General features: G+C 45.5%; 1 protein-coding gene across 1 annotated transcript in view; it reads left to right on the top strand.

The window, feature by feature from the left end:
* SEC23IP (SEC23 interacting protein) overlaps positions 1-23,352 on the top strand; it is a gene marked incomplete at its 5' end in the record, with an annotated part of 63,651 nt that overhangs the window by 15,562 nt on the left and 24,737 nt on the right. The window contains 4 exon segments of the mRNA XM_073595772.1: positions 7,387-7,595; positions 10,665-10,786; positions 17,555-17,698; positions 19,740-19,835. Coding sequence (XP_073451873.1) covers positions 7,387-7,595; positions 10,665-10,786; positions 17,555-17,698; positions 19,740-19,835 — 571 coding nt within the window.

Genomic DNA, 23,352 nt, shown 5'->3' with positions numbered 1-23,352 from the left:
ATGTTAACCCCTTCCCAGCCAGTGTCACTAGTACAGTGACAGCACATATTATTAGCACTGATCACTGTATTAGTGGCACTGGTTCCCAAAAAGGTGTCAGTGTCTGATTTGTCTGTCGCAATATCGCAGTTCCACTATAAGTCGCTGATCGCCGCCATTACTAGTAAAAATAAATAAAAATATCGCATAGTTTGTAGATGCTATAACTGTTGTGTAAACCACTCAATATTCACTTATTGGGGGGGGCGTGGCCAGGCAGCGCATGTAGAAGGACACACTTCTCCTCAGCTCCGCCGAAAATCCTGGTAATCATCCTCCAGATCACTCATCCAACCCGCTGACACCTCCGATCGGAACCGCACGCTATCCGGGCCACAGCAGACCCAACCACCCGACCGATCAGCAGCAGAAAAACATGCCAAAACGGGACAAGAACGGTGGCGGCCTGCCCGCAGCACAGGCCCAAGATGGCGCTCTGCCACAGCGATCTCAAAAGGAAAAATATAAGGAAGCAGCCCAGAAACTCCTGTTTGGTAATAAATCATCAAAAGAAATACCATCACCCACATCTGACCTCAGTGAGGAAGAAGCAAACCAGCTGGAGATGGATAATACTATGCCACTGGAGGATGGCGCTGGATCCCCATCTGACTGGGCCACAGTGAGTACAGTATCACATCCCTATCAAGGCACTCAGACACCAAGTATCCCCCTGGATGGCCCTGAACCCACTCTCAGAGATATCCTCTCCGCAGTGACTATATGCAACAGATCTATCTCAACCCTGACTGATGAAGTGAAGGGTGTTAAAGCTGAAATATCCTATGTGAGACAGGACATGCAAAAGCTGAGAGAGCGCACAGCTGCAGTGGAGAGTAGGGTCAGTGTTATTGAAGATGACTTAGTACCCATGCAGAGAGATTTAAAGTATAACTGCCATCTTGCTGATCAGCATGCTGCGCGTTTAGATGATTTGGAAAATCGCATGCGCCGCAACAATGTCCGCGCCTTAGGATTCCCAGAAAGGATAGAGGGTAAAGACCCTGTCGCTTTCATCGAACAATGGCTCCTCACTACATTTGGTAAAGAAGCATTCTCTCCGCTATTTGCGGTGGAGAGAGCGCATAGAGTGCCATCTCGCCCACTACCCCCTGGCAATCACCCGCGTGCTTTTCTGTTTAAGCTTTTAAACTACAAGGACAGAGATGTCATCCTTGCTAAAGCCAGAACCATGGGCAGTAAGTTATCCATTGAAAACTCCAAAATCTCCCTGTTTCCGGACTTTTCAGCTGAACTCCAGAAGCAGCGAGCAAAGTTTATGGATGTCAAACGAAGATTAAGGGACCTTAACTTGCCATATGCGATGCTATATCCTGCCCGCCTTAGGGTAGTCGCACTCGGAGAAACCCGCTTCTTTGAACGCCCGGACATGGCGGCCCAATGGCTAGATCGTGAGGATAGGGCCCTTAAAGCTGCCAGACCACAAAGAGATGTCCCTACTTAAGAGATAAGTCCTGGATATGCAATGACCTGGCAAGACCAGGTCTATTTTTGTTGGGATAAATCCCTGGGCCATGAAGAGGCCTTAAGATTCAAAATAATTGTTGTCTATGGAGGACAGTTTTTACTCTCACATCCGATGTTCAGGCGGCCGAGGAGAACTGTTTGTTTGTATCACCCTCCTCCCCACAGGATTTTCTTTTCCCCCCTTTTTTTTTTTTTTTTTTTTTTTTCTATTTTTTATCCTTTTTGCTCCCTTTTCTGTCCGCATTTTTGCCTGCAAATAATGAAGCAATACATGCCTACCGTAGCTGTGAAACCCCTATGGAAACTAACCTACTGGTTGTCTAGGAGTTTTCAGGGCTTTTACCCCCCCCACACCTGTTGTGTGGGAAAAGTTAACGCTGCAGCCAAGTGGCTGTGTAAACTGTTGACCTTTAGATTCTTGCCATGCAGAGTAACATGCATTAACCCAATGATTTACTGTCTTCTGTACCTATGTACTAACCTAATAATGTATTTCTCCCTGCCTTGCAACATGATTTCATGTCTACAAATGCCTACATGTTCTCTGAAAGGAGAAAACAAGCATAATTTGGAGAAAAGGGGCCTATCCCCCCTTCCAGATAACATGTCACGGTATAACCCGGGAGTCTTGTTGAGAATTATGCCGGCCTGGTCAATAATACTGAAACAAAATGGGGATGACTAAATTGTCCATTGTGACTTGGAATGTCAGAGGACTGGGAAATCCAGTTAAAAGGGGGGCGGTCCTTAGACATCTCAAGTCGCTGAATGCGGGGGTAGTCTGCCTGCAGGAGACCCATTTCTCTGCAGACCCTCCTCCAAGCCTCTGTCCACGACTGTATACTAACCAATTTCATGCAACCCACTCCACTTACTCAAGGGGAACAAGTATACTGTTCAGAAAAGATATTCAGTTCAACTGCATTAGAAAACGCATTGACCCGGCTGGCAGATATGTCTTTCTTTTATGCTCAATTACAGGCCTCAAATGTATTCTTGCTAGTATCTATATACCCCCACCGTATAACTCAGAGGTTATCCGACACCTAACAGGTTTTATGGCCCAATACCCAGAAGTACCCTTACTGGCAATGGGGGACTACAATAATCTCTTAAATCCTCTCAAAGATAGATTTCCTGTACCTACTGCTGGCACATCTCAGATGAAAAGTAGTACCCCCTTTGCCAGACTACTTGAAGAAACAGGGCTGATAGATGTCTGGAGATCCAAACACCCAAATGATAAAAAATACTCCTGCCACTCAGCTTCACATGACGGGTTATCCAGAATAGATTTGGGCCTTGGGAATGACAAGATGCTACATTTAATAGTGGAATCTGACTATGCAGACAGGCACATATCTGATCACTCGGCACTTTGTGTAACCATTTCATTACCAAGTAGGTACAAACGGCCAATGTGGAAACTTAATCCCTTTTGGCTCTCGTTGTTTGCCGAGCCAGATCCTATAGCCAGAGCACTTACATTGTTTCTGAGAGATAACATTGGCACGGCTGGGCTGGGGCTGGTTTGGGATACAGCGAAAGCCTTTTTGAGAGGACAACTTATTAAAACTGACACCAAGGCTTGGGAACTATTGATAAGAAATAGAGTCACCGAGACTGAAAACGATTATATTAACAATCCCACAGGAGACAATAAGAGGGCATGGTTGAGTGCACAGACAATGTCTGGACAACTGGCGTTGCAGCTGGCGGAGAACAAACGTTTTTTTCTCCAACAGTCATATTTTGAGGAGGGGGAGACGACTGGCCATATGCTTGCAGTACTGGCGCGGTCTCAACAGTCGACCTCTCTCATCTCCGCCATATGTGACGCACAGGGTGCTCTGAAATGCTCTACTCCTGATATTCTGAAGGTCTTTGGTGATTTCTATGCTGATCTATATACGTCTAAAGTTACGCCCACTGATAGTGCAATAACACACTTCTTAGATAGCTGTGAACTCCCCAGTCTCTCACTAGAGGATAGGGTCATGCTCAATGCCCCTTTAACTGCAGAAGAACTGGATGTTGCCCTATCTCAAACTAAAAACAATAAAGCACCAGGTATAGATGGCCTCCCTGCAGAGATATACAAACGCTATGCAGACTCCATGCTCCCCACACTGCTGAAGGTATACAATGAGGCATTTAAGGAGGGTTCATTGCCAAGCTCAATGAATGAGGCAATCATTATTGTTATATTAAAACCGGGTAAAGATGTGAATTCCCCAGGATCTTACAGACCCATCTCACTGCTCACATCCGATATCAAGTTGCTGGCCCGGATGTTAGCAAACAGATTGGCCAAGGTAATTCATAAAATAGTGCATAGAGACCAATCCGGGTTTATCCCCACGAGATCCACGGCCCAAAATATAAGAAGACTATTCCTGAACTTACAGCTCCCAGTGGACAACACAGGCAATAGAGCAATTTTTTCGCTGGACGCAGCTAAGGCTTTCGACAGTGTCGAGTGGCCTTATCTGTGGAAAACATTACAAAATATGGGATTGGGAGATACCTTTATTCGATGGATACAGCTTTTGTATGCTGCGCCCACGGCCAGATTACGGATTAATGGGGAACTTTCAGAACCCTTTCCTTTGTTTAGAGGCACCAGACAGGGGTGCCCACTGTCGCCCCTGCTGTTTGCCTTGGCTCTGGAACCTCTGGGAGCAAAAATCAGAGGAGACTCTAGAATAGCGGGATTCCAAAGAGGTATGAATAAAGATGTAGTGTCCATGTACGCAGATGATACCCTGCTCTACCTAGGAGACACAAAAGACTCATTAGAAACGGTTATGTCCCTCATCAAGGACTTCGGGGAGTTATCGGGCTTCTCCATTGACTGGGACAAGTCAGTGCTGATGCCGCTTGACCCCCTGAACATTCCATTACCACTAGGTGCGGAGATGATACAACAAGTAGGCTCATTCCGCTATCTAGGGATCCAGGTGACCCCTAACCCAGCCACTTATGTTGAACAGAACCTAACACCCTTATTAACCAAATTCCGCGAAAAAAGCAGGGCCTGGTGTAAACTGCCCCTGTCTGTTGTTGGTAGAATTAACCTTATTAAAATGGTCTGGGCACCACAACTACTTTATATTTTTAACAATTCCCCAGTTTGGATACCAAAAAAATGGTTCGACAAATTAGAGACCCAATTCAGAGAGCTCATATGGAGAAAAAAAATAGCGAGGATAAAATTATCAACGTTACAATACGGCAAAGAGGAGGGAGGACTTGCAGTCCCTCATCCTAGGATGTATTATCTCGCCTCCCAACTACAACAACTAGGAGGATGGGGCCTGCTGGACCCGAAAGACCCGATCCGTAAACTTGTAGTGCTGGAAGACAATAACTATTCAGCACTGACAAATTTGGAGGCGGGATTCTTACACTTAGACCCGGAAGCTCCTACAGTTAAATTATTAAACTCACTTTGGGCCTATGTCAAAAAACTAATGGGCATCACGGGCTTTCTGTCCAGCACGCCTCTCTGGCGAAATAGACAACTGAAAGAAATACAAAAACTAAAAGACTTCAAGGGTTGGGAGGACGCAGGCATCAAATATATCTCACAGTTATACCAGGGCAACACTCTCAAATCATTTCAACAGATCCACACAGAGTTTGGAATCCCACATAATAATTTTTATAAATACCTCCAATTGCGACATGCCTTACAAACCCAGAATAGAAATGCTAGAATCCAACAGACAGAACATCCGATTATACAGGATGTATTTATGGATGAAGTTAAAAAGGGCATGATATCTAGATGTTATAATACACTTATAGCACGAATACAAGACCCCTCTAGATTACCATCCAGACAGCGGTGGGAGGAAGATATAGGAGCAATAGATGGAGACACCTGGGAGATATGCCTTATGAATGCCCCCTTGGTGTCACTTTCTGCATCACAGAAACTTTCACATCTTTACCTTCTACATAGGGCGTACAGAACCCCTCTTCAACTCTATAAGTGGGGAATTAGAGATTCACCCCTGTGCCCAAAATGTGAACGGGATCATGGAAGTCTACTCCACATGATCTGGAAATGCCCCAAGCTATTCAGATATTGGAAGGAAGTACTGGACACGATTTCAGAAGTATATATGGTAACTCTTGAGAGAACTCCGGTGGTCTGTATACTGGGGGGAATAGACGAAGAGTTTGCACCTCCACCTACACGTATAGCGCTTCTTCGTTTACTATACATAGCAAAGAAATTAATTGCCCAGTGGTGGATTACCCCGCGAGTTCCCACCAGGGGGCAATGGATAGACAGCGTGAATAGGATCCTAATAAGAGAAAAAATAACCTACCAACGTAGAAAGGCTCCACAAAAATTCCTCTCCATATGGCAGGCGTGGTTGGACGTTCCTGGTTTGGCCCCGCATCAACTAGTTAGGGATAGGTTACTCTTGGGTTGATGTAGACTTGACTACTGTATAGTAACTATGCGCATGCAAGGAAACGTGAAATTTAAAAAAAAAAAAAAAAGACAGCCCTTGGGGAATATGAAACAGTATGTATGATGAGGTACTGCATGGCAAGGCTTTACTCTGTTTTGTTTCTATCCCTTTTTTTTCTGTTTTTCCCTTCTTTTTTATTTCCTTACTTTAAAGATGAATATAATATTGAACTAAACATAACGAATCCAGTTAAGGTTGTCGGAATTATAATACAGTAAGAGTTGATTCTGATATTGCTGTTGAATGAACAACAGGTTCACTATTTTTATACTCTAATATGATTGGAAATCATTAAGCGCTCAGCATATAAGGGTACTATTATTATAGCTGGTATTTGCTTAAATCTGTACCTTGTATGGAGTCATACTCCCTGCGAAATATATTGTGTGTTAGACCTATTATAATTAAAAGACATAAGTAAGACAGGTGATGCTCCTGGTAGCATATCATTGGAACAGTCTACAATAATCTAGGGTAGTTGATAACTGCTCCTGTGACATGCTTTATGAGAATCCCGAAATTTGTACATGCCATATACGAGTATCTGTATGCTACCTGTATTTGTTTCTTTATGCAAAATAAAAACCTTTCTGACTAAAAAAAATATTCACTTATTGGGATATATATATCTATTAAAAAAAAAAAAAGATTCTCTCCTCTCCTCGACAGCTCTATTTGTTGGAAACCAAGGACACATATTTTATTTGGGTACAGCATTGCATGACTGCGCAATTGTCAAGGCACTGCGTTTATCGCAAAAAATGGCCTGGTCATGAAGGGGTGGGGGTAAATCTTCCGGAGCTGAAGTGGTTAAAGTGATTGTAAAGTCTTGTGGTTTTTAATAACCGTAACAAACATGTTATACTTACCTGCTCTGTGTAGTGGTTTTGCACAGAGCAGCCCAGATCCTCCTCTTCTCGGGTCCCTCTTCTGTGCTCCTGGCTCCTCCTCCCTGTTCAGTGCCCCCACAGCAAGCGGCTTGCTATGGGGGCACCCCGAGTTGAGCTGCAGCTCCGTGTGCCCATTCAAGCACAGAGCTGTCTGGCCCCACCCCCTCTCTCTCCTGTTTGGCTAACCGACTTCGACAGCCAGTGGCGCTGCTGCTGTGTCTCAGCCAATTAGGAGGGAGGGTCGTGGATGGCCGAGGGACTTGTGGACATCGCTGGCCAGAGATGGGGCTCTCTGGTACGTATTAGGGGGTGCTGAGGCTGCTGCTGCACACAGAGAAGGCTTTTTATCTTAATGTATAGAATGCATTAAGATGAAAAACCTTCTGCCTTTACAAGCCCTTTAATTCATTAAAGCTTATGTAGTGTGTTTTTGTTTTTGTATGGCTTTAGTAAAAGGCTGCACTGTTCTGTCTTTGTAGGAGGATCAAGAAAATCACACTGCCAAGTACTGCACGTCTTCGACATTTCACCAATGAGACCCTCCTGGACATTCTGTTTTACAACAGTCCCACCTACTGCCAGACCATCGTAGACAAAGTCAGCTTGGAGATGAACCGGCTGTATGAACTCTTCATGAGCCGAAACCCAGATTTTACAGGAGGGGTGTCTGTGGCTGGTCACAGTTTAGGTAGGTGGTCCTCCCTTCTGTTTTCCATCTGTAATGAGTGTTTTGTATTAATGAGGAGCCTAGATTGTTGATTGCAAGTCTGCCAGTATTTATTCCAGTGAAATCTCACACATACGATCATGATGGCTTATGTCTTAATTACTAGCAGAGAGACAGGAGTATAAAACCTCCTCTAGGGGGCAGAGTACTGAACAGATTTTGGGCTATGCAGTGTTCTAAATAGGCACTGGGGCATAAAACCTGCTTAGGGGCAGAGTGCTAAATGGACACTAATGGTGACGATTTGCTAAACCTTGAATATGCAAAATCTGGTGCAGCTAGGCACAGTAACCAATCCGCTTCCAGGTTTCATTGTCAATGCTTAATTGAACAAGCTGAAGTTAGAAGCTGATTGGTATGCACAGCTGCACCAGATTCTGAGTGCTCCAGTTTCAGTAAATCCCCCCCCCCAACTTGTCTATTTAGCAGCTTACCTCTTAGGATAGGACAAGTGGATATAGTGTTGCCTGTCCCATGACAAGTTGTTTACTAGACCAAAATTGGGGTACAGGTCCTATCTCAGGAAGCAAGGTATAAACTATACAGACATTGGGGTACAGGTCCTATAATATAAAGCAGGCTACTAAACAGACACTGGGAATATATTTTCCCACCACCCCCTAGGAAGTAGGTACTAAAGAAACATGTCCTATCCTAAGAGGTAGGCTACTAAATAGGCATAGGGAAAACAATTTCTTCCCTAAGGCCTCCATCCCCACCAAGAGGTAGGTACTAAACTGACATTTGGGTATGTTTTCCTATCTTAAGAGGCAGGCTACTAAACAAACACAAAGGATGTAGTTAAATGTATAAAACTAGAATTCTGCGCTTCGGTATGAATATAGCTGCAGCCTCCCCAAAAAAAACTCCACAAGGTGGTGTCTCAAAGAGAATATATTAGAAAAAACGGGGCTGTTGGCGCTGCTATTATTAGGTATAATTTTTGTTGTGGTTAGAGAGTGCTTCCACTTATGAATAGGATTCATTTACACCGTTTAGTGGTTTGCTTTTTACTTGCTTTGTACAGACCACATATCAATTGAGAACCCATCAGAGTTTCACAGCTTCATAGTGGCTTACATACAGTATTGGCCGAAATTGTTGGCACCCCAGAAATTTTTCCAGAAAATCAAGTATTTCTCACAGAAAAGTATTGCAGTAACACATGTTTTGCTATACACATGTTTATTCCCTTTGTGTGTATTGGAATAAAACAAAAAAAGGGCCTGAAGCGTGAAAGCTACAACCCAGGGTTCCTGTGCAAGCTGACCGAGGGAGGAAGTCCGTGGACCTGCTCTTGCGTCACTGGTATAGCGTACCTTGGAAGTTGGAAGGAGGCTACCAGCTGTCCCGGGACATTGTCGCAATAAAAAAATTAATTAAAAAAAAAAAAAAAAAGCAGAGGTGATCCTTTTGGTGGCGGTCCAGAGCATTCAGTTTTAACAGCTTACTCTGACCCTCTGTAGTGGGTGGTCATGAGTCTCTGGTAAGCGGCCAGTCTTTCTATTTGTGGTGGTGGACCAAACACCTTGTCCTTATCCAGCAGGACCTCAATTACACTCTAACAAACACCTGGGTGATTCACCTTGTTGGTTTTACATGGACTTACTTTTATTCTTTTCACGGTTGCACATGAAGAATGCACCTTTTGTTGGTTTACTTATAAATATATTTTGGTGATTCCTACAATATATTTGCTTTATACACCTTATCTGGTTTTTACTTATAGGATGGACAGATGGTTACTTGTATGGACACCAGTTCTATCACTAGCGCGGTTCCAATTTTTCTGATTGGAGTAAATAGCCTTTCCTAAGCAGTAGGCTACTAAACAGACATAGTGGAACACGATCATCATTTTGCAGCAGTATATTCAGTAGTGCTGAAAAAAAAGGAACTGTGTATAAGTGAATGTTATATGCACAATCACCCCAGATGTGAAGTACAATGGGTATAGAATTGCCCCCCTTTAAAATAATTGCATTTTGTTGCTTTGCAGCCTGAAATGAAGACGAACAGCCTTTAGTCTGTTGGGATTTGTCTCTACTAACTTTGCACATCTAGACTTTGCAATATTTGCCCACTCTTCTTTGCAGAACTGCTCAAGTTCAGTTAAATTTGATGGTGACCATTTGTGGACTGCGGTCTTCAAGTCATTCCACAGATTTTCAATGGGGTTTAAGGCTGGGTTCACACCATTGCAAATTGGATGTGGGGCAGTTCGCAATAGCAGGAGATTTTGACCGGCTCTCTATGGAGCTGGTTCACATATCTCTGCAGTGGGTCTGGTGTGTTTTGCATCTGATTTTGATCTGTTTCAGGTCCAAATTCAGGCCAAAATTGGGGCTGAAATCGGACCTGAAATGGTGAACTCGCACGCACTGGACCCCTGCTGTGAGCCGCATGGGGTTCATATGTGAACCGAGCCTTAGTCTTGGCTCTGACTAGGCCATGCAAGGACATTCACCTTTTTTCTCCCTCAACCTCTGTGTGGTAGTTGTTGCCGTGTGCTTTGGGTCATTTTTATGTTGGAAGGTAAACCTTCTTCCTATTGGCACCTTTCCGGCAGAGGGCAGCAGTGCCTTGCCACCCATAGATGTTTGCTTCAGTTGCACTACCAGGGACTGAAATGCTCCAGGAAAGCTCTTTTTCATGCTGAGCTAATCAAAATGACCACAGCTGATCACAGTTGAAAGTGAAATGGCTTTGTGTGCCATTGAGAAGGTAATTGGCTACACCTGATTGAGTTTACAAGTCATTTTTTAGGAGGGGGAGGGGTGAACCTTTTTCCAACTCAGTGATTGTTTTTGATTTTTTTTTTTTCTTTTTCTTTGACATGTTGGTGTTAGATCTTTTTCACTTGAATGTTATACATTGTACTGAGTAAATGCAGCTGGATAAAACAAAAACGGTATCTGTCTTCATTACAGGCTGCAAAGCACCAAAATGTAATTATTTGGGGGGGGGGGGGGGGTGATACTTTTCTATACACACTGTATAGCCTAGTCCTTGCTTCTCCATATTTCACAGGCTCTCTGATTCTGTTCGATATACTGTCCAACCAGCAAGATTTAACAGCTACACCCCCAGCACAAGCCCCACCCCCTAATGTGAACACTGTACTGAAGCATGAAGGCGCTAGAGACAATTGGGTAAGTCTGGATTATTCTGTTGCAATGTTCTTTAACTTAGCCTGTTTTCCTATTGCGATTTGTGGACTATGAAATATATTCATCTATACACAATTAGTATAAGAGAAGCACTGTACCACTGTTAAAACACCTCGGTAAAATAAATAAAAACCGTAGATGATCGGAATCTTTGTAAATAAAAAAAACCCAAAATGCGCAAAAAAAAAAAAAAAAACCCTAAGTAACCTAATACATGCAACCCAAGTTAAAAACCTTTAAACCAGCACACTGCTCCACAGTATAAGCAGATGGCAAAAGACTCACAAAAGAGTATTTTGCTGTCTAAACTCGGCCAGCAAGTGTATTCAGAATGACAGGTGATTATTTCACTAAAATGAAGCCCCAGGAATATTAAAATGGTAAATAAATGCTAAAATTAGTAATATGTGCAATATCTATAAATGGTAACTAAATCCATGGTGTAAAGAATAACTTAAAATGTGCCCATCTTACACCCTGGAAAGATGCATATACATGTATATCCTGCGTATAGATGAAAAGTGGTCCCTCCCCGGGTCCCCCACCATATGATGACAAAGGTCCAATGGGATTTGTGACTATAACTCTGCACATTACGTTGCAGCTGCTGCTTCATCAGGAGTAACCGCACGTCATATCCACACTCGGGGGGGGGGGGTTTAAACAAAACTCGCGTCTGCTTGTTGTATAGTTATCTGCCCCTCACAAGAACGCCATGGACAGAACTGACACAGTGAAATGTGAAAAAGACTAGGTGTATTCCATGCACTTAGTCTGCCGATCAATAATAATAATAATGATAATAAAAAAAATTTTCTCCCCTCGTCTTTCAGGACAGCACCTGGAGAGAGCGCAGCTCCACCCACTTTCCCAGGAAACACTGCAGTCAGTTTCTTTAAAGACCGGACACTTCCACCATGGCCTCAGTTGTAGTGTTTCCTCCGCCATGGTGGAAGCGCTGCAGGGAACCAGGGGTGTGCTGCGCTTTCTCCAGGTGGTGAAAGTTTGGGCATACCGGATCGTTTTTCTTCTTTTCAGGACAGCCCAGCATCCTCCCTGACGTGTGGGGGATTCTCCGGTGCCTCCTCCTCTTCATGCTCGGCGAGAGCCAGGCTGCGAGGGTCCCGCTCCTACAGACCGGTGGCAGGGCTGTGGAGTAGAGCGGCGTCTATTCCACGGGCCGCACGCCTTCCGGGTTCGGATGGCAAGCGCGTCATTTCCGACCGGGGGCGGGGCCTCGAGCGGCGCGACGCGGCTTCCGGTTCCGGCCGCTGGAACGCAGGAGGGGGGGGCGGTCTCCATGGCTGATTTCATTTCCGGCCCTCACAGCGGTGAGCGGCCCGGGAAAATCAAATAAAAGAGCACAAACGCCGCTGTGTGTCCTGTCAATAATGGAGGACGATCAGACGGCGGTGGCAGGAGCAGGAGCCACAACAATCAGCCAGGCTCAGGTAAGCAGGGATACTGGTCTCTGTCTTTACTCTATGGGCATTTATAATGTTGATATATTATCCCTTCCCTAAAAAAAAAAAAAAAAAAAAAAGTGGGGAGCCTGCAGATCACTTGGTCCTGAGTACTAAAGGAGGGATAAGTGATTAATTATGTTTTAAGGTGGATCTGTGGGGTGATTCACCGGCTGTGGAACAGATCATAGGTGTTAAAGGGTTAACTTCCTTGGTGGTGTTTTTTTCTGTGTTCCTTATACAGCATGTAAGCTATTGTTTGTGAAATATGGTTCAGCTATTGTCTTTTTTCCCTTGGGATATTACAGAAGGCTAAAGAAAAGACCAAGCATATCTCCCCTATTGTTAAAAGGAAGTGTCCCTCTTGTAAGGGGTTACTGAGGGATTCCTGGCCCAAAGTATTATGCAAATCTTGCATTACGGACATAGTTAAGGAGGAGACAACTCCTGCTAGTCCTGCAGCTCAACAAAGCGAATTGCTAAGCTCTTTCAGGAAGGAACTGGCAGACACCTTTGAGTCCTTCAGGTCCTACCTAGATAGGCGTCCAACGGCGCATAGCAGTGTGGTGCCACATTCTCAATCCTCTGTTTCAGCATCCAGAGGGGGCAGCGACTCAGAGGAGGAGGAAAGTAACATTTTACTAAATTCGGAGGAGGAAGCAGAAGAAGTAAATGAAGCTTCTTCTCCTTCTTCTAGGTACAAGTTATCCCTTGAGGAGGTAGATGATCTACTAAGAACAATTCATACTACCCTTAACATCACAGAGGATAAAGCTCAGCTATCCCTACACGATAAGATGTTCCAAGGCCTCGGGGAGAAAAAACACAGGGTTTTTCCTGTACATAAATTCCTATCAGAGACCATTAAGAGGGAGTGGAAGGATCCAGAGAGAGCCCCCTTCTTTTCTAAATCCCTCAAGCGAAGGTTTCCGTTTGATGAGGATAGCTCGCATATTTGGAATAAAAAGCCAAGACTAGACGCAGCCTTTTCCCAGGTATCTAGGAATACTGACCTGGCCTTTGAGGACATGGGTATCCTTAAAGATACCATGGACAAAAAGGCAGACTCCCTATTAAGGAAGGCATGGGATTCTTCTTTAGCAAATTTGAAGCCTGCCATGGCCTCAACTGTGGTAGCCAGAAATCTGGAACACTGGCTGGAGCAGCTGAAAATCCACATTGAGGCAGGGACGCCTCGTAAGGATCTGCTAGATACGCTACCGGTGTTATCAAAGGCGGTAGGGTATATAGCAGATGCCTCAGCGGAGTCAATCAGGATGTCAGCCAGATCCACAGCTCTGATAAACTCAGCTCGCAGGGCGTTATGGGTCAAGACATGGACAGGGGATACTGCTTCAAAGACAAAATTATGCGGTTTACCCTTTGAAGGTGATCTAGTGTTTGGCCCTGGGCTGGAAGCTATTCTTGACAGAACAGCTGACAAAAAGAAGGCTTTCCCTATAAAGAAGAAGGTACTTCCGCAAGGCAACAAAAATTTTCGTGCTTTTCGAAAGACCCCAGATACCAAAGAGGCAGGCTACAAAAGGCCTTGGAAGTCTCAAAGAGGGAGGGGTAAGTCAGGAGTACTTTTTCGCCCCCCAACCACAAGCCCAAAAACCCAGTGACGGTCACCCAACTGTGGGAGCAAGGTTACAGACCTTCTTTTTACAGTGGAAGACTATAACAAGCAGCCAGTTTATCCTCAAAACCATCTTGGAGGGTTACAGGCTGGAATTTTCTCAACCTCCTCCTGTGCGTTTTTACATAACCCAGGCTCCCCGAGACTCAGAAAAGTCACTGGCAATGACAGCTATCCTGAAGGACTTGATGCTACAAAAGGTGATAGTGAACGTACCCCCTGGGGAATTAGAACAGGGGTGCTATTCACACATATTTCTTGTGAAGAAACCGTCGGGAAAATTCAGGCTCATCCTGAACCTGAAGATTCTAAACAAGACTATCAGGTACAAGAAGTTCAGGATGGACACAATATTCTCAGTGAAGAATCTCCTGACCCCGAGATGTTTTATGGCTTCCATAGACCTGAGAGATGCATACTTGCATGTACCAGTAGCGTCAACATCTCAGAAACACCTAAGGTTTGCGATAAAACTGGGGGAATCTACCCTTCATCTCCAGTTCAGAGCTCTCCCTTTCGGGCTGTCATCCTCTCCGAGGATTTTTTTTACAAAAATCCTGGCGGAGGCCTTGGCCCCACTCAGAGTAGAGGGGGTATCAGTCCTGCCCTATCTGGACGATCTACTAATTTTTGCCAAAACAAGGGACCTGTTAGTGAGAGATCTGGAAAAGACAATGAGACACCTGGTGGGTCTAGGATGGATAATCAACGAGGAGAAATCAAACTTGATTCCATCTCAGACCATACTATTCTTGGGTTACACGATAGATTCCATCCAGGAGAAAATTTTTCTCCCCGAAGGGAAGAGGGAGAAGCTTCAGGAGGCAGTGAAGAAGACGCAGACAAATATGCCAATCTCCATAAGAGCAGCTATGTCGGTCTTAGGGCTACTCACTGCGACTATTCCAGCGGTGCAGTGGGCACGTCTACATGGAAGGGAGCTCCAGCAGACAATTTTAACGAGTTGGTCCTATGGAGAGTCCCTAGAAAAATTAATAAGGATACCTGCGCGGGTTCAGAGGAAGCTTTGGTGGTGGAGAAATCACTCAAACCTGAACAGGGGTCTGCTCTGGAGTTTTCCTTTACAGAAAAGATTAACAACAGACGCAAGTTCCTGGGGTTGGGGCGCCCACCTGGACGAGCAGATGGCTCAGGGGAGTTGGACAGGCTGGGAAGCCAGAAAGTCCTCCAATTGGAGAGAGCTGAGGGCTATTCTCTTGGGTCTATGGGCCTTCGAAAGAACAGTCCGGGGCCATCATGTTCAGGTCCTATCGGACAATGCCACAGCGGTGGCCTATATATCAAGGCAGGGAGGAACAAGGAGCAGGGCTCTGCTATCCTTGGCACTCCAGATTCTAGCCTGGGCAGAAGACAGGCTAAACTCCATAACAGCGATACATCTGAAGGGAGATTTAAACCTTATGGCAGACTTTCTGAGCAGAGAAAGAGTACTGGAAGCAGAATGGAATCTGAATGTAGAGACTTTCCAACAACTAACAGAAAGATGGGGAATGCCCCAAATAGATCTTTTCGCATCCCAAAAGAATGCAAAAGTAGAGGCCTTCTTCTCACTGAACAGGCAGGATCAGGCAGAGGGATTGGATGCATTAGCGCAGCCATGGAAATTCCAGTTGTGCTACGCCTTTCCCCCCTTTCAGATGATCCCCTTGGTCTTAAGAAAGCTACAGAAAGAGAACACGACTATGATTCTGGTGGCTCCTTTCTGGCCCAAACGGGCTTGGTTCGCAACAATACAGGGGATGGCGGTGGAACCTTATTGGGAGCTTCCGCTTCGGAAGGACCTCCTAACGCAGGGCCCCCTTCATCACCCAAATACCCAGCATCTCAGGTTGACAGGTTGGTTACTGAGGAGCAGATGTTAAAAAATAAGGGCCTTTCAAATAAACTGGTCTCTACCCTGCTGAACAGTCGTAAGGAGGTTACCAGGGCCATCTACTTCAAAACGTGGAAGCGATTTAATAGCTGGTGTGCGATTAGGATACTTTCGCCACAGGAAATCGCTCCAGTGCTAGAGTTTCTCCATGAGGGAATGGAGATGGGGTTGGCAGCTAGCACCCTAAAAGTGCAGGTAGCTGCATTATCGGTTTTTCTTGAGAGGCAATTATCAAGGGAGCCGCTTATTATTAGGTTTTTCAAGGCATTGGCCAGAGCTAGGCCAATACCTTTTAAGTTTTTTCCTAGATGGGACCTGTCTGTGGTTCTGCGGGGTCTAATCAAAGGGCCTTTTGAACCTCCAGAGGAAGCGTCAATCAGGCTATGGTCGTTAAAAATAGTCCTGTTAGTAGCAGTAACTTCAGCTAGGAGAGTAAGCGAGTTACAAGCTCTTTCCATAAGAGAACCCTTTTGTTATATTTTTCCAGACCGGGTAGTGCTAAAAACTGACCCGGGTTTCTTGCCAAAGGTGGCATCAGCATTTCATAGGGAACAAGAGATAATTCTCCCTACCTTTTGTCCTAACCCGTCCAGTGCTAAGGAGAGGTCTTTTCATTCCCTGGACGTGAGAAGGTGTTTATTACATTATATAGAGATAACGAAAGATTTTAGAAGATCAGATTCGCTCTTTGTTCTCTTCTCTGGTCCACGGAAGGGGTATAGAGCATCCAAAAGCACCATAGGTAGATGGCTCAGAATGGCCATCAGCGAAGCTTATAAAGCTTCAGGAGCAGAGCCCCCTAAGGGGGTAGTAGCCCATTCAACAAGGGCAGTAGCAACGTCCTGGGCAGAGAGGGCAGGGGCTTCCCCGGGTCGGATCTGTAAAGCGGCCACGTGGACAAGTTTCTCCACCTTCACCCGCCACTACAGGTTGGACTTGCTATCAGCAGCGGAACAGTCGTTTGGCAGGAAGGTCCTGCAGGCGGTGGTCCCACCCTAGAGTAAGTACTCTTTTATCATCTCCAGGTGCTGTCCTGAAAGACGAGGGGAGAAAACCCTAGTTAGACTTACCGGTAACGGTATTTCTACGAGTCTTTCAGGACAGCGCCGATGACCCGCCCTAAGTTTTGAGGTTGTAAGATGTGTTATTGCTGTGTTCTGCTTATCTAATTTCAGCATGGCTGGAGGTACTCTATGAACAACTGAGGCCATGGTGGAAGTGTCCGGTCTTTAAAGAAACTGACTGCAGTGTTTCCTGGGAAAGTGGGTGGAGCTGCGCTCTCTCCAGGTGCTGTCCTGAAAGACTCGTAGAAATACCGTTACCGGTAAGTCTAACTAGGGTTTTTGCTCTACTGAACAATTCCATCACACACAGTCAGTTATTTCCTAACATTGGAGAGTGCAAAATCTGGTGCAGCTCTGCAAAGAAACCAATCTGCTTCCAGGTTTTATTGCATGCACTGTTTGCAGGTGGTTTGCATTCTCAGAATTTCTTGTGAGGAGAAACAGTAGAGCAAAACTGTAAGGGTCCATGCACACTGGGCTTAAAAAATACCAGCTCTTTTGGCAGAAAAAATGCTCATATTGAGTTGTTTTTTTTTTTTTGCCAGAAAACGCCCCTCAAACGCAAACCAGTGAGGTTTAAAACTTGCAGGCAAATCTCTTTATGCGTTTTTCCTAGAACATATTGAAAATATTGTATACTTTTTTGTTTTTTCTGAGGGTTTTCATTTGTCCTGGTTTCTCCTGTTTCAGGGCAGTTTTCCAGATCCATGTGAGTCCAGTGAATCAGAGGTGGTGCAAGAAGGGCTTCCTGAGCTACGGGAGGCGCTGGAGTCTCTCAGCCTATCAGATTACTTCACCGTGTTTGACAAAGAGAAAATTGACATGGAGTCTTTGGTAATCTGGCTTGGGAACTAATGATGGATTGGCGTTGGAGAGCTGTGCTTGTGTTCGACAGCCCATAGATCAGTGTTTTTTGTTTTCGTTTGTTTTTCATTCAACCAATGGGTTGGACCAAAAAAAAAAAAAAGACTTGATTTTCCCCATTTACCCCCGAAGTCTACTCCTTCCCGCTGACTTATGGTATTCTCACAGCGGGGAGACTGCCTCGATGTCAGAATACACTGATTAGTGCTGCCGGCCATAGCCAGCGGTACTGATCAGGAAAAATACGACTGTCTGTACATAACGATCATCTGCTGAACCAACCAAATTTCAATCTCTGTACGGTCAACTAAAAGAATCTCTAATATCTCTATCATCTCTTATCTCTATCATCTCTTATCTCTTATCTCTATCATCTCTTATCTCTATCATCTCTTATCGCTATCATCTCTTATCGCTATCATCTCTTATCTCTATCATCTCTCCCGCTAAAGATCGCTGGACAGATCGCACCTTTTTGGGGGGGGGGACTAGTGACATTTATACAGCGATCAGTGCAATTAAAAATGCATGGATTACTGTATAAATGTCATTGGCAGGGAAGGGGTTAACACTAGGGGGCGATCAAGGAGATGGCGGCGGCAGCACCCAATGGCCGATTTAAAAATCGGCTCGGGAGCAGACACCACTGGATTCCTGGACAGGTAAGTGTCCTAATATTAAAAGTCAGTAGCTACAATGATTTAACTACTGACTTTTTTTTTTCTGCTATTTTTGCATTGCCACATCAGGCGTGCTGACAAGGGGCGAGCTCTTTGTCTCCGGCAAGGCACAGCGCAGGAAGAAGAGCGCGCTCTGCCTGCCAGACTCCGCACACCGGCCACAGCAGGGGATCTGATAGCTTGGCGCCTTGGACACAGGAGGTGTGGAGTGGCGGGAACTGTGTGCGAGGTGCTAGATGTTGGCTGCACATGTGTGGGGCGAAGGGGGAAGCCGGTTGCTGTAAGTTGCATATAAATGCTTATTCATATGTCCATGCATTTAGATGCATCCATGTGCTTTCAGTTTACTTGCGTTTAGAAAAAATGGAAATTTGCATTTCCAGGGGAAAATTGGATCCTCTGAATGTCTGTCAGTAAATGCTTGTAAACACAAGTACAATAAACACGGGATAAATCCATTTGGGAGACATTTTGGGGTTGATTCATTAAAGGCAAATAGACTTTGCACTTTGGAAAGTGCAGTTGCTCCAGAGCTTGGTAAATGATCAGAAGCCCTGCTGACTTCCATCATCCAATCATGTGCAAACAAAAATGCATTTTTTTATTTTACTTGCACGTGATTGGATGCTCTTTGCAAAGTGAAGCTTCACCTCATTTACCCAGCTTTGGGGCAACTGCTCTTGCAGGGTTACAACTTCACTTTGCAAAGTACACAATCTATTTGCCTTTTTGGTAAATCAACCCCATAGTTTTGTTTATACATCCTCCTGATAATTTCTCCTGCATTGAAATAAAATAAACCAAACGCAAGAGGCTAGAGTGGATGTAGTATAAAGACCCCTTGGTAAGAATTTATTGTTGGGTAGCTCAGGGCCATCCCCCCTCCAAACTTTTTATGTATGCTGAGCGCTTCTGGTGTCTACCTTTTTTTCATGTTTTGATTGGTGCACGTGTTAGGGCATTGTGTATAAATGTCATGATGTTCTAAATTTTTAATTTAATTAATGGCTGGTTTGCTAAGGTATATGAATGTTTTCATCTTTTTCAGGCAATAAAATGTTATGCGTTTTAATACAAATGCAGTGTACAGGATGTACCGCAGACACTTCATAATGGTGGTGCATTATGCCCCCCATTCATTGGGTGTACTACAGGCAGATTGCATTAGATGCAGGCATGTGTTAAGGCTTGCTGTGCCTTGATGTGAATACCAGCAATCTCTATTCATTCACACTGCACATTGGTTAAACTGTGGCTGAAAACAGGCTGGTCTCTGTCCTTAAATAATGCTGTGTGTAATTTTTGTTATTTCTTGCCCTCTTCTTTTTCAGCTCATGTGTACGGTTGATGACTTGAAAGAGATGGGGATTCCACTGGGACCCAGAAAGAAGATTGCCAAATATATGGAAGAGATGGCTGCCAGGAAGGTAATAGATGCTCAGTCCGCTGACACCACTTCTACTGTGCAGGTCGAAGCTAGGCTTTCTGTAATATCTACTCTAGGGCCGAAACAATTAATCGACTTATGCATATAGTTGTCCATTATATTTTTTATAATCAATCGGTTAGCCGATTGGTTGGCCTGCATGCAGAATGCATTATTTGTTTACATATCGGGAAATACAGTGCGGCACACATACAGCTCAGTACACCATCCATATGTCAGTAATTGCCTGAGAACTTGTGAATGTGTGAGGAGCAATGCCTCATGGGACATGTAGTTCTGGGCAGGAAGTGAGTGGTTCTAAAGGCAGAAGTTTTTTCTTTTTTTACTTTGCATTAGGGGCACTCTATACTATAAAAGAAAAACAAATGCCCCTGCGCTTAAATAAATGTGCGGCTGGTTGAAATCATGAGTCTTTGCTTGTCAAACTACCACATCTGTGCTGCCACTCTCCATAGGTCAGGGAAAACCCAAAAAGAAACTCTAAAAGAAAAAAACAGAGGGCCCACCAGCCTAGCGCATTACCTTTTGCAACACTTTAATATTGCAAGAAGTTAAAAACAGACTCGCAAACGAGTGATCAAAATCAAGCAAGTTGTATAAATTCACATTAGTTCCATCAGCAAGATCTGCTGTCCGGTAACAGTTGTGGGATGTAGGGTCCAAAGTAAGCTGACGTGTCCCTTCTTCTTCAGAGCTCAGACATTTTCCCCATTCATCTTTCAGGACAGCACCATAGAGAGACACCGGCTCCTCCCCTCTTAGGAAACACCGCCTTCCAATTCAATATTTAAATCTCATCCTCCCAACGGCCCCTCAGTTCAGGTGTTTCCTCCGGTGGGGAGACACTGCTTGGGAACCGTGGCGGATCAGTCAGGGAGACTGAAGCCAAAGATTTTGTGTGAGGAAGAGGGGGAGTCGGGTCTCTCTAGCTCTTTCCCTCTACTATTGTTTATTCAGTTAGGTAAAGGCTGGGGAAGCCATACTTACCTGTTTTTAAAACTGAATTGGCGCGCCTCGGCCTCTCTTGGGGAAAGAGACAGCTGAGGAGGTCCGTGTTTCTTCTGCCCAGGGGGGCGCTGTGGGAAGTGCCTGAGTCTCTCCTGCTTGTTCAAGCAGCCAGCGTTTGAAGCTCTATGGCCGGGTCGGATGACGGGTGACGTCAGTTCCGGCGAGGGCGGGCACTTCCGACGATTCCGCGTCTTCCGGTTCCGGACGCGGGGAAAGAAAACGGACCGAGCGTTCGGCTGGTGCGACCCTCTTGCTTTGCTGTAGAGTCAGCTGTCGGGGGAAACGATCGACCACCATCCTCAGCGGACATGTCTGAGACAGAGGTCTCTAGAACTGCTCCAGGAGACAGTAGCACCAGCCATGCTAAGGTAAGTGGAACCCTGGGGTGGTGTTCCCTTACCTAAATCCCGATAGCTTCACGGGTGTTCTCCCCTCACTGGTGGTTGGGGGGAAGGGGAGTGTGTCTGGGACCCTGGTGGTGGTTGGTCCTGGGGGGGGCACTCCTGGTGGTCCTCTGTAAAAGCACTGGTGGGATTGGGCATTTATGGCGACTCTCTCTCTTTCTTTTTCAGAAAGCCACAGAGAAAAGCAAGTCGCCTCATGGTTCAAAGAAAAAATGCCCCTCTTGTAGAGTTAGTATGGGGGAATCCTGGACCAAGGCACTTTGCAAGGAGTGCATTGATGGATTAGTCAGGGAACAGGCAGCAGAACAGGGTACAGATCTTGCTGCATCCGTCAAAGAGCTTTCTAGCACCTTTCAGTCCTTTAAGGCACTCTTTTCTAGCTTCCAGTTGCCGCAAGCCCAAAGCAGTCCTTTACCAGTGCAGCAGAGTGTTACACCTAGCCCAGTGGATACTCCCTCTGTTAGTGGAGAGAGACCAGGGGGCTCCAGAGTGGAAATTGAGGAGGAGCCAGATAGCACCGCTTCAGATTCTCAAAGGGAATCGGATGTGGAGGAGGTGGATGGGGAATCCACAAAAACCTCTCGCTATAAGCTTTCCCTGGACGAAGTGGAGGAGCTCTTGGGAGCTATTCACACCACTTTGGGAATTCAGGAAGAAAAGAAGGTGTTATCGCTCCATGACCAAATGTACAAAGGTCTTGGGGAACAAAAAAGGAAGGATTTCCCAGTCCATGATGTATTGGTTGAGGCCATAAAGAATGAATGGAAAGATCCTGAGAGGATACCTTTCTTTTCAAGGGCTTTGAAGCGAAGGTTTCCTTTTTCAGAAGGGGAGTCTCTAGTCTGGAATAAGACCCCTAGGCTGGATGCTGCTTTTTCTCAGGTTTCCAGGCAAACAGATCTGGCCTTCGAGGACATGGGGGTTCTTGCAGACCCCATGGACAGAAGGATGGACTCTCTCTTAAAGAAGTCCTGGGATTCGTCACAGGGAAACCTTAAGCCTGCCATGGCGGTCACAGTAGTGGCCCGCAATATGGAATATTGGCTTACGCAGATAAAGGCGCATATTGAGGCAGGAACACCAAAAGAGACTATTTTGGCTTCCTTTCCCATGCTACTTAAGGGTGTAGCGTATATTGCGGACGCTTCCGCCGAATCAGTGCGCATGTCCGCAAGGTCTTCAGCCCTCACTAATTCGGCTCGAAGGGCCCTATGGCTTAAGACGTGGCAAGGAGACAGCGCGTCTAAAGTTAAACTCTGTGGAATTCCCCTCCACAGGAGATCTCTTGTTTGGCCCAGGGTTAGAGACCGTTTTAGACCGGACGGCCGATAAGAAAAAGGCCTTTCCCGTTAAAAAGAAGTTTGGGGAGCAGGCTAAAAGAAAGTTTCGCCCCCAGAGAAAGTTTGAAACCCCAAAAGGAGAGCGGCAGAAAAAAGCTTGGGGGCAGAAGGGCAAGGGGCGGGGAGGGGCGATTTTTCGCCCTCCTGAACAGCCCAAGAAGACCCAATGACGGGGTAACCACGGTGGGAGGAAGATTGGGGGCCTTCCTCCCACAATGGGAGATGATCACCTCCAACCAGTTTGTGTTAGGGATCATAAGAAGAGGTTACCAGCTAGAGTTCTCAGAACCTCCTCAGCACAGACTTCTGGTCACCGAGCAGCCAAAGTGTGCAGAGAAAGCGTCAGCTCTTCTATCCTCCCTACAGGAGTTAGAGGAACAAGAGGTGATAGTGAGGGTTCCTGTAGAGGAGATAGGCAGAGGCTTTTACTCCCACATTTTTGTGGTCCGCAAGCCTTCGGGAAAATTCAGGCTTATCATGAATCTGAAGCCTCTGAATGTCTCAATTACCTACAGGAAATTCCGGATGGATTCTATCTATTCGGTGAAAGCGCTTCTTCCCCCAAATTGCTTCATGGCGTCAATAGACTTAAAGGACGCTTATCTGCACATTCCAGTCGCAGAAAGTTACCAGAGGTTTCTCAGACTGGCGGTGAAAACTGGGGAAGGAACGTTTCATCTACAGTTCAAAGCACTCCCCTTTGGACTATCCTCTTCCCCCCGCATCTTCACCAAAGTGATGGTGG

This window comes from Aquarana catesbeiana, linkage group LG08, assembly GCF_042186555.1.
Source record: "Aquarana catesbeiana isolate 2022-GZ linkage group LG08, ASM4218655v1, whole genome shotgun sequence".
Classification (NCBI taxonomy): domain Eukaryota; kingdom Metazoa; phylum Chordata; class Amphibia; order Anura; family Ranidae; genus Aquarana; species Aquarana catesbeiana.
The sequence above is the reverse complement of the archived record's forward strand: the minus strand, read 5'-3'. Positions and strand labels throughout refer to the sequence as shown.